This window comes from Tasmannia lanceolata, unplaced genomic scaffold (assembly GCF_043159265.1).
Source record: "Tasmannia lanceolata isolate RefF3 unplaced genomic scaffold, GAP_Taslan_0.1 ptg000016l, whole genome shotgun sequence".
NCBI classification, from domain to species: Eukaryota; Viridiplantae; Streptophyta; class Magnoliopsida; order Canellales; family Winteraceae; genus Tasmannia; species Tasmannia lanceolata.
In genome coordinates, this window is record NW_027518693.1 from 12,681,086 (window position 1) to 12,693,675 (window position 12,590).

The 12,590-nt window shown below is 39.5% G+C and overlaps 1 protein-coding gene across 1 annotated transcript; it reads right to left on the minus strand.

Annotated features, from left to right (window-relative positions):
• Positions 1–6,197: 6,197 nt before the first annotated feature.
• Positions 6,198–9,662, minus strand: LOC143848335 (uncharacterized). The gene is made up of 2 exons (XM_077357252.1): positions 9,324–9,662; positions 6,198–6,807 (listed from the first exon to the last, which is right to left on the minus strand). Exon 2 carries the CDS (start codon positions 6,776–6,778, stop codon positions 6,254–6,256), a length of 525 nt encoding a protein of 174 aa, XP_077213367.1. The 5' UTR covers positions 6,779–6,807; positions 9,324–9,662; the 3' UTR covers positions 6,198–6,253.
• Between the last annotated feature and the right edge of the window lie 2,928 nt (positions 9,663–12,590).

Consider the following 12,590-nt stretch of genomic DNA (forward strand, 5'->3'; position numbering starts at 1 on the left):
ACAGTAATATTCTTCCTTGCCAATAATTTTTTTCTTTTTTTTAAAAGTGGTTCCTGCCAAGGAAATAGGTTAAGAAATTACATGCGTGTGAGGTCCAGTAGTTTTTAAAAGGTACAGTGGGACCCACTTCGTAGGATAATCCAAACTGTCCATTTGTAGGCCCACATCGTAAATAGGTTAAGTTGTACCCCATAGATCATCACCATCGGATGATTCCAACCCTCCGATCTATAGAGGGACTGCACATTATAGAAAACCCTGTAGAAGGGGTTAGGTTCATCTTCTGGAGATGGTCTATGGGGTAGAGTCTATTTATGTAGGGCCAACCCTATTAAGTGGGTCCACTTTTTTGAAAATACTAGATTTCGCGTTCATAAAAAGTTACTTACGAGATTGCCTAACCAGACTTGTGATGAAACACAATAATCAAGGACCCTACACGTGGCAGCGGATCCATGCATGCAGTATATAGTTGGTTATTTTTAATAAAACAGATGCCCGTCTTAAAAGATATATTTTCTAAACCGACTGGACCTACTCACCATAAACATAGCAGTGGGCCCTTTTATCACCATTTTCCTTATTAAAAGTGAAATGATATATCCACCCCTTTTCTTCCCCGGGCCACCCCTCGCCTTTAGGAATTAGGAATTAGGAATTAAGAATCCTCATCATTTTTTTTATTCTTATTTTGATTCCCCTGAAAGAAATGAAAAAAAATAAAATAAAATAAAATAGAAAAACAGGTGTGAGAATCACGACTCGCTCTTCCTCAAGAACTATCACCAATAGGGCGAAGAGTAAAATCGATAACTCTTTGATTTATCTTGATACCCAACTAACTAACAACTTACAATTCTATAAGCTATTTTTCTCATTAATATGGATGAAAATCCAACATTTTCATATTTAAGCCAACTTGTTATCATTTTAAATCCAAATTTTGATGATTCAACCTTATTTGTGCAGATTTATGTCAGATTTCTGATTTAAATTGATTGTTTATCTATTTATCTTATTTTTTTATTTAAATCTTTGACGATTCAAACCAATATTTTTTATTAGTTTTGCTAAAATTTATATCAAATTTTATTTTTAATCCTTTTTGCCAATTTCTATGATTTTTTTCTGATTTACTCTATTTTCTGAAAAAAATTTGCCAATTTACATCCGACCTATACTTTTTCTAAGTGTATAGTCCCTTCAATATTTTCTCCATTGCATTTGTTTCATTTGCTTCGTTTATGCTGTCCCGGGCAGAACTCACCCTCAAAAGCTAGCTGTTAAGGGGAGGGCGCCTAAACGGCTAAACCCTTATAAGACCATTCACATCCATTCATCTATACAAAATGGGATCTTTGCTTTCGTGTGGAACCCCCAACAATCTCCCCCTCCATGCAGAAGTAATGTGGAAAATCTCGCCCCTCCTCGGGGGGCATCGTGGGAACTACGAGATCTTCTCCGAGGGAATTTCACCGTCCTCGGAGGCACACCGGGGTTACCGAGATCTTCCCCGAGGGAATTTTAACAGTCCTCGAGGTCATACCGTGGTTGCCACGCCCCAGCTTTGATACCACTTGTTGGTACCCACGTAGAACTCACCCTCAAAAGTTAGCCGTTAAGGGGAGAGAGCCCAAACCCTTATAAGCCCATCCACATCAATTCATCTATCCAATGTGGGATCTTTGCTTTTGCATCGAACCCCACTTAGTGTCGTACACTTGCATTATCACATCGTCAAATGGAGGGTGGGAGCTCACTGCTCCAATGGAAAGTTGGAGAAGAGGGCGGCAACTCACATTCTGCCAACAGATAGTTTCAAAGGGCGAGGACGGAGACGCAATGACTAGGACGTGAAGAATGCGACGAGCAGAGAGAAAAAATAACCATCGGAGGAGAAAATCACAGAGAGGAAAGAAAAAGAAAGAGATTGAAAGAGACAAATGAAATGCGATAAAACTTTAAGTGTATAAAAAGGGATATTCATCTTTTGAAATATATGGCAACCCTAATAGGTAAATATTTTCTAAAATCACCTTCTTTGGTCCGTTTACCGACTTTTTTGTAATTAATTAGCGAAAAATCATAATACTAATGCGAGCATGCAACTATATGAACTGCCTAATTAAATTAATATAGCAAATCAACTAATATTAATGTAGCAACTCAGTATAAATTCAAGGTCCTATGCGCATGCAAATGTTATATCACATGAATGCAGTGGAAGTGGAGTAGGAACGAAGTTAAACAATAGCACAAGCAATAATGGAGATCACACTATGGGAGTAAACAAATTGTGGAGGTTTAAAGAAAGAAACCCAACTTCATGTTCCCGATAAAATTCTAAAACTGGAAAATGATATGGTAACCGAGAGTAGGACAGATGGGATAACCCAACAATGAAAATGTGCCATGTGTGCAAAAACATAACCTTTTTGTTATTTTCCTAAACCAAGAACCAGTTTTACGTCACTCTAGATCGGGTGGCAACAACCCATTTGTTCGGTCTCCTGTTGTAAAACTGGTTTCCCTAACATTACTCTTCTAAATTTTTTGTAAGGAACTCTCTCCTTCAATATTCTTCTCCAAATCAAGCTTATTCAAATAAAATATCCTCATCATTTTCACGTCCTTACAATTATATAGTCTAAAAACCAAAAGAGAAATAAGAAACAATAGAGGTAAAAAAAAACAATAAAAAAACAAGTCCTAATCTAAAAAGAAAACCTTTTTTTTTTGGTAGGTAAGCTTGGATTGAACCTTTGGTAGGTAAGCTTGAATTGAAACCCCGACCTCTAGTTAGAAGAACAAAGCCTTGACCTTTGAGCTAGAGGTTCAATCCCATAAAAGGAAAACTTGTAGTTGTGTGCAGTTGTAATTTGACACAACAACTAGTCATGAAAGATACTCCCTATGAAAGAGACTTGCTAAATAATGGAATATCATTAAACTTTCTCCTAAAAAGACTTTCTAAAAACAATGGGGAATAATACTGATGCAAGCATGCAGTTAATATAAACTACCTAGCTAATATTAACATTGCAACTCAACTAATATTAATATATTAACTCAACCTAAATGTAAGTTCCCATGTGAATCCCACGCACACGCGAATGTTATCTCACACGAATGCTATCCCACAAGCATGTAACCAAGGGCTCATGCATTCGGTTGAACAATTGACTGATCCTTTGGGGTGATCCATCCATATCGTCCAAGCATACACTAAGGGGCCGTTTTGATACGCGGATTTTAGAATCCTGGATTTCTTCAAATTTGTAAGGGCCGTTTGGATACGCGGATTTTAGAATCCAGGTTTTTAGATTTGAAAACAGTGTAAAAGATGGTTCATGACCAAGCTGTTGTATGCTGTCTTGAAAACGTTTCTTGGATTTTAAGTAAGAAAGTCAGCTTTTAGGAACCTCTCCTCCATCCTGATATTCCTAAAACCTGGTTTTCTTACTTAAAATCCAAGAAACGCTGCCAGGACAGCATACAACAGCTTGATTGTGAACCATCTTTTACACTGTTTTCAAACTTAAAACCTGGATTCTAAAATCCGCATATCCAAACGGCCTCGTAGATGAGAGATAAGAGAAGAAGCGGACCAGCCGTCGTTTTCTGATTTCTTGTCCTTCTTTTCATAAGCAAGAGTAGCAGATCATCCCATGTTTCCAGGTTTTAGAAATCTCAGAGCGGGAGAGATTTCTAAAACCTGAATTTCTTACTTAAAATCCAAGAAACGCTGTCAGTACAACATACAGCAGCATGATCATGAATCCTCTTTTACACTGTTTTCAAACTAAAACCTAGATTCTAAAATCCGCGTATCCAAACGGCCCCGGAGTACACAAATGCTCTCTCGAAACACTCGAAAACAAAAATAGTCAAGAATCTATGTAGAGAATCCAAGGTTTTAAATTTCGGCCGAAATCCGATAGTTCGGATTTCAGTGAGGAACGAAATTGAAACGTTCCAAAACCGAAATTTACCAAATTTCAGTCAAAATATCAAATTTCAGTAAAATTTTGAATAAAATATTAATTTTTTTAATCCTTCACCGAATTTCAGCCGAAATTACCGAAATTTCGGCCCAAAAAACGCCATTTCTTCAGCCTTTACCGAAATTTCGGGACTTCGGCTAAAATTTCGGTTTCGTTAACCCCCGAAATTACATCCAAAACCGAAATTTAAAACCTTGAGAGAATCAAACACTTTTATAGAGAACAACAAGAGGCACAAGGAAGAACAACAGATTCCGGCGCCACATTGATTGTCTAATTCCCTTCTTCAATGCCCTTCCGACGAAAATCCCATCTCCCCCAGCTCTGTCGAATTGACAGAAAAATAATCACTACATCTGCATTGATAACAGAGCTCTAAAACTTCTCCACCATCTTCCATTGTCATCTCCTCTAATTTGACATCATCTGCAATTTTTGAATCCTGTCTAAAAGCCTTCAACTCCTTTTTTTTATTGAAATGGTGAAATTCTAGTAGAAAGAAAAGACAACGACGAAGGTGATTATGGTATCAATAGAGTACAAAGAAAAGAGGAAAACTGAACCATCCTAATGTGTAACCTTTCTAATTACGCTTAGGAAAACACTGCCAAGACGGGACTTCGTTTGGAAAATAAAGTCGAACATGGAATTGACCGACGATTTGGTCAATTCCACAGCTTTTTTTTCATTTTGTGGGGATACGAGCTCACTTCCTTGTCTTTTGTGCATGTGTCACAACGTGGGATTTCGCCTTCATCTTCGAAACGAAATCCTGTTTTGCTACCAGCCCTCTTACGCTTATATGTCAGTGAGATTAACCAAATCAATGGCTCAAATAATCACAAATGCAACCACTTGATATACTGGGGCCTACATGGCTAAAAAGAGTAAAGATGATGCGTGTCCCTTTGTAGACTTTAAATGTAATCTGTGTTTTAAGACTCTGAGCTACAAAATCAAAAGGTTGCGTGTGTGTATTTGGATTAGTTTTTCAACGAATTTAGTAAACAACAGCTTTCTTTAACATTTATAGTTTAAGATGGATGGGAAGGTAAACTAACAAGAAAGAAAAACTCCAACCTTCTTCATCTCCCCCAACCACACATGAACCCAAGCACTGTATAATCTCTTCAAACTCTCTCCTATAAGTATTCAACACTAGGCTTGCTCCTCCACACCATTCTCCATTTGTTCAGATTTTCTTAGAAGTGTACTTGCTGCTACTAAGCTAACCATGGCTTCTAACTCTTCTTGCTTCCTCTTCACTTTGCTCCTTGCGGCGGCATTTTCAAGCATAGATTTAAGCCTTGCGGCTCGCCATCTGCTACAGACTACACCCACTGTTCCGACAATTCCGACTCTGCCGATGCCCACATTGCCACCGTTGCCTTCGACTCAGTTGCCACCACTACCGACGGTGCCAACACTTCCTAAGCCTACTTTGCCACCAATGCCTACTACCCAATTGCCCCCACTGCCTACAATCCCCACCACACCAACCATTCCTACACTCCCTCAGCTCACCTTGCCACCATTGCCTTCTAACCCACTGCCCACAATCCCCTCCATTCCCACAACAATCCCTCCAATGCCATCCATTCCAACTACAATCCCTTCCATTCCCACAATTTCAATCCCTTCCATTCCTACACTGAAAATTCCACCCATCCCTATCCTTGCACCACTTGCACCACCCCCTTCAACCTAAATTCTACATGGTGGCAATCTCTTTATGTGCCTCCAACATTTGCATGGAACTAGCTTTCTTTACAGGGAATGGGGCCTTGCAAATTATTCCACTTTTTTATTTCATTTGTGTGGGGTGATTTACTTCAATTATTTTGATTTCAGTTGCTTTGTAAGTCTCTGTGTATTCAGAGTGATTAGTACGTTGTTATTGTTTACTTGTTATATGTTCATTTGTATGATTGATGATTAATGAAATTCCTTTTTGAGCTTACATCAGCTGAATGTATGGTGAATTTGGGTTCTGTTAAGTAGGTTCTACTATGAACATGCGTGTCATTTGTTGGTTTTTATTCTTTGGAGCTAATATTATTTTGAAACAATCTGTTCATGGGCTGGACCCAAATAGGAAACAAACTGTGAATGTTCCTGAATCCGATTCAGGAACATTTCAAACTGTGATTGGCAATCACATTTCAAACTATTATTGGTGCCATTACTAAAATATGACAGTGCAGACATCAGTCCACACCAAAAAATTCTTAACCAGAAAACTGAAATAGTCAAGAATCTGTGTAGAGAATCAAACGAATTTTCAGAGAACAAGAGCCACAAGGAAGAACAACAGATGTCGGGGCTGCATTGATTGTCCGTAATTCCCTTCTTCCATGCCCTTCCAAAGAAAATCCCATCTCCCCCAGCTCTGTTGAATTGACAGAAAAATAATCCCCGCATCTGCATTGATAACAGAGCTCTAAAATTTCTCCACAATCTTCCACTGTCATCTCCTCGAATTTGACATCATCTGCAATTTCTGAATCTTGTCTTGAAGCCTTTAACTCCATGTCATAAACTGCCCGAGAATTTATATCACCAAGGATTTCCCAAGCCTTTTGGACCATCAGAAATCTTTCTTGTAGTTCATGGCATGGTTCGAATGCATCGAATTTCCCTTGAAATTTATCTGGATGGGAATCGAGAATAGCAGCCCTGTAGCTTGCTCGAATTTCCTCGTGGCTTGCATCTTCTTTCACAGAAAGAACATCGTAGTGGGTTTTTCGTAGGGAATTCTCACAAGTCAGAAGCATGGCTGAAGCTTCTTCTAGCTCCCAGTTCACTGCCAAATGCCAATACAGACAAGAAAGGGAAGCATAAGCAGATAACGAGAACAAGGAAAGAGACCAAAACAAGGGAAGACAAGATCAAGAGATGAGGAGGAGAATTACTAAGAACAGATTCTGATTGATATGCATTTCATGACATCCAATGGGTCTCAGCATCATAGCCAAAAAATGGAAGGTAAGATTTTTTATTTTTATTTTTAAAGTAACTAAAACAACCAAAATACAGCACAATTTAAGCATGTCAACTAGTTAAAATATGCTATAGACTAGACATAAGCATCCTCCAATTTCAGTTGTAGCCTCTGCTAGAAGTTCTGTAGTACATGAAAAAAATTCTTTGTTAATTAACATGCAACTGAAATCTATTCCCAACTAGCGTTACCAAAACCTAAGATAAATGTAGATTTGGGAGTTTGATGTAAAAGCCAGTACAACATTGGAACCTACTAAGAAAACCAAGTCTTGGGGATTGAGGGAGCTGAAAGGCTTCGTCTGAGCAAAGCCTTCGGGGAAAGCAAAACCAGAAAGTTCAGAATAAGAATATCATTTTGGAATATCAGGGGACTGAACTCAGAAGGGAAGAAGATTGCAGTAAAAGAAATAATTCGAAGCAGAAGGCTGGATATTATGGCTATTCTGGAGTCGAACGTGAAGGGTGTCTCAGAATCCCTCATCAATAACTTATGAGGAAGGAGAAATAGGCAGTGGGCAGCTAGGGATGCAAAAGGGACTGCAGGAGGAATTATAGTGAAATGGAAAGATGATACCTTCGACGTGGAAGACGCAGTGATTAAAGAGTATTCCCTTCTGATTCTGTTTTCAAACAGAGCATCGAATACAGAATGGAAGTTTACAGCGGTATATGCTCCAGTAAGAGCGAGGGATCAGAATGCTCTTTGGGATGAGTTAATGGAGGCAAGGGCGCCCTGGAATGGGCCTTGGATAGTTGGGGGAGATTTCAACATCATCAAATTCCCTCATGAGAAGAACTGGCCAGGAAGGATAAACAACCAGGATCACTTGGTTTTATGTAGAAATGATCGGGTTCTAATATCCAGAGACTGGGAGGATTTTTTCCCTCTCATTTTACAGAAAGCCTTGCTGAGACCTACCTATGATCATTGTCCATTATTTTTGGAGATGAAGGATTTTTCTGGTGGGTCGAGACCTTTCAATTTTGACCTAGCGTTATGTGAAATTCTGGGGTTTGATGAGAAGATAAGAGTTTGGTGGAATGATATTCACGAAGATGGGTGGAAAGGCTTCATATTGTTCAGAAAGTTAAAAGCATTGAAAATGAAAATTAAGGAATGGCAAAAGAGTAGTCAAGAAGGAAAGAGATTCAAAAAAGAAGAACTATTGCTATCTTTGAATCAACTGGAACATAGAGAAGAGTTTGTTCCCTTAGAGGTGGATGAAAGAAAAGCTATAATGGAGCTAAGGACGGAATATGAGGAAATCTTAAGAAGAGAGGACATAAGTTGGCGGCAAAAATCCCAGGCAATATGGCTAAGGGAGGGAGATAAAAATTCTAAATTCTTCACATAATGGCGAATGTAAGAAGGATAAATGCTATGAACTGTACTAAGGAAGGTGAGACCTTGGTGGAAGAAAATGAACACATCAAAAGTCACATCATTCAGTTTTATTCCAAGTTGTACAAAAGCGAATATGTGTGGAGGCCAAAGCTTGGTGGACTAGACTTCAAAAAGATTTCAGCCGAGCAATGTGATTGCTTGCAAAGATCTTTCACAGATGAGGAAGTCGAGAGTGCCTTAGCTTCCATGAAGAAAGACGAAGCTCCTAAACTGGATGGATTCCCTATGGAATTCTATCATCGTTATTGGGAGGGTAATTAAGGAAGATGTGATGGGGTTTATGCATGAGTTTCATGAAAGAGGCAGGTTGTGCAAGTACGTGAACACAACTTTCATTGTCGGCGGTCAGCAGATCCTAGACGGAATTCCTATAGCAAATGAGCTTATTGACACAATAAAAATAGATGGTGAGAATGGAATCATTGGAAAATTGATCTGGAAAAGGAATATGATCATGTGGACTGGAATTTCCTAGACTTCATACTAGAAAAAATGGGATTCGGCCTTCTTTGGAGAAGGTGGATTAAATCTTGTATATCATATCTAAGAAGGGTATTTAGGTGGTTTAAATCACGACGGGGCTTGCTTGTTAGCACAACTAACTCATGTGCTAAACGAGGCGTCCCCAGTGCACACGATTCCATCATGCTACTCCTCGCTTAATTTCTACCCAACTCTCATCTTTCTCAGATAATAGTCCTAAGGATCTCAAGCCTAGCTCCGATATAAGGAGCTAAAGTAAGGTTAAAATTGAAAGCATACAACTCAAAACATCATTAAAAACAAGAAAGACACCACCCAATCGTACCCACCCCAAAGCAAGAACTGAAACCCCTCCACAAACCAAGTGAAAACTAAAAGTCCAAAGCAAATAAAAGCAGAAATCATAAAGTAGAGAACTGAAAAAATACCTGCTGAAGAATTGCTCTTGATTCAAAAACAATAGGATGCACCTAGAAACTATGAAGATTAAATAGCCTTTGGTGCGATTCTGTAGCTTTCTGGGCGGAACCAAGACCGTTCGTCGCTATTACTACCGTCTTCGAATGAGGGTATAGGGGAGGAAAACAACACATATAACTCTCTGGATTTCACTGTCTGGTCTCTTTTTTCTAGGTTAACGATCTAGGGGGTGCAACTTGGGTCGGGTTGAACCCGAACCCGACGGGTTCAGCCCCATTTTTGGGCGGGTTGGGTTGACAAAATTCGGTTCGGGTTCGGATTGGGATTTGGCAACCCAACCAAAATTCAGGTTAGGTTGGGTTGGGTTGGGCATCAGGCAACCCGACCCGACCCATAACCCGGCAAACATTAACACATTTTTTGGCTTTTTTAGTTTTTGACGTTTTATTTTTTCTACTTTCTATCCTTACAAATATAATTTTCTAGAGAGATGGCTGCTGTTGTGCGGATGAGACGGAGATACAGAGGGTACATATCCTTGTGACTGTGATTGTCATGTTTTCCTTACTTCATTTGCAGTTATTGAATTTGTGCAAGTGTTCTATTAGTGTTTTTTTCCTTGAGTTTTGAACTTGGATGCCATCTCCCTTCCTAAATATTTCATCTGAAATGTCTAAACCCGACCCAACCCAACCCAACTTGGGAATTCGGGTTGGGTTCGATTCGGTTCGGTTCTGTTCGGTTCGGGTTAGGGAAAAACCAATTTGGGTTGGGTTGGGTTAGCCATGCTGGGTTGAAAGTCAGGTTGGAGGTAGAGATCCTCGGGTTGGCCTCAACCCAACCCGACCCGACCCGAGTTGCACCCCTATAACGATCTCCACTAGTGGTTCATTTCCTTTTTGCTTCCCGGAGCCAGCCCGAACCCAACTCGAGGAGCCCAAAAAATTCGGTTTAGCCCAAAAAAAAGTCGGGTCGGGTTCGGGTTCCAATTGAGTTTTTCCCAATCCGGGTTGAGTATTTGGGCAACCCAACCCGAGTGAAGCCCAACATTTTTTTATGATTATAGCTTAAAAACTCAGGTTGAACTCGGGTCGGGTTTGGGTTGGAAAAAGGGTTCCCAGAGTCGGGTTGGGAATCGGGTCAGGTCAGGTCGGGTTGAGGACAGCCCGAACCTGACCCAACCCGACTCAAGCCAAGTTTTTTTAGCTTATTAAAAAAAACGATAAAAAAAATGCCGGGTTACACTCGGGTCAGGCTGCCAAAGTCTAATAAAGGAAAGATGCTTTGGTACCTAGCAGTCCTTTTTGTTCTATGGAAGGAAAGGATACTATTGGTATTAAGGGACAAATATTCTCTTGATGGTGTGATGAGCATGAAGAGACAAATATCCTCTTGATGGTGTGATGAGCAGGAATTCTACCAGATTTTCATGGTATATCAGAAGCCTCTATTTGATGATCTAGGGAAGAGATATGGGCTAGAAAGAGTATATCAAGTAAACTTACTCTTAGATGGAACTCCCCTCTTATCATCGTGCTTGGTGAAATTGAATTTCGATGGATCCAGTTTAAGGGACCTCGGCTCAAATAGAACAGGGGAGTATTGTTCGGGTGATGAACATCATCACCAAACTTGCATTCTCAAGCCTTGTTGCACTAGAGATTTCAATGAAGTGGAAATCAAGGTGTTAATGATTGGAATACTCCTAGTTGAGGAAGCAAAATTAGACTCCTTGGTCATATAATATAAGGAGATTCTCTCAATGTAGTCAATGTATGAAACCGCTAGACTCCTTGATTTTCCATGGATGTTTGCCGATGAGACTGAGGAGAACATTGACCGCGTAAAGGCCCACTCGAAGGTGTTCCAACATGCATGACATTATGCAAATACTGAGGCATATTGGTTGGCTAGATCTAGACTAGACAAATCAAAGATTGGAGATTTTAATTCCTTTCCCCCTCAACTCGCTTTTTTTCTTATTATCTTGGAATGTTATTCTCATTCCGGACTCCACCCTTTTCGTTGAAATATATTTCCTTAAAATTAAAAAAAGACACTCCCATGTATAAAATAATCGACTACAAAAGATATAGCTTTGGTTGGCAAATTACTAAAAGAAACTTGATAGATCAAGAACCTCAACCTCAAATCATTCGATGACTGTATTCACAAACAGGTTTTAAATTTCGGTTTCGGGGATAATTTCGGTCCTCACCGAAACTGAAATTTTAGCTGAAATCCCAAAATTTTGGCTGAAAACTGGTAAAGGCTCTCGAAATTTTAGCTGAAATTCTGTAAAGGAATAAAAAATTAATATTTTATCAAAAATTTCGGTCTCGCCGGATTTCGGCCGAAATTTAAAACCCTGTTCACAATGGCATTTGGCCGGAATTGTGGTTGCAGTCGGACCAAGGGATCCACAAATAGACATTGCACAGTGGGGCCAGAGTATCTATTGGGTATTTTAAAATATAAGGGTCCGTTTGGATGCCGAGAAGATTTTGATTTGGAATTCTCACATTTGCAGCCCTTTTTGCATTGACATTTGGATCACGATCAAATCCTTGAATTTCCAATTAAGCGACTGACAGTGAAAAAAATCAGATTTCCAAATAAGCTATGGAAATAATAAATTTGAAATCCACAGATCCGGCAGTTTCCTTCACCCTCTTGGCTCCTCAACCTCTCCCCTGCAGCAGGAATTACCCCCTTCCTTCTCTGTCTCCCTCAACATGAGCTGGCAGATCTATTCATTTTGTATTGAAAACTCAATTCCAAATACAAATACAAAATCTGAGGCCCCGTTTGGATACCTCCCATTTTGTATTTGGATTTGGAATTGAGTTTTGAATACAAATTGAATAGATCCGGCAGCTCATGTAGAGGGAGACTGAGAGGGAAGAGGGTACTTCCTAGTGGAGGGGAGAGGTTGAGGAGCAAAGAGGGTGAAGGAAATTGCCAGATCTGTGGATTTCCAATTTTTTATTTCCACAGCAAACTTAGAAATCTGATTTTCTTCACTGTCAGCTGCTGAATTAGAAATGCAAGAATTTGATCCGATCCAAATTACAATGCAAAAAGGGCTGCAAATGTGAGAAATCCAAATCATCCAAAAGGGCCCTAAAGGAATACACAATGTCCACCTTTCCTTATTGTTATCTTAAGAATAACATTGATATCTTGGTGCAGTAGAAATAAATAACAAACACAAGTTTCCCACTGAAAAAACCACCCTTCAATAAGAGTAAGGAACAACAATGGGTTTCATACAT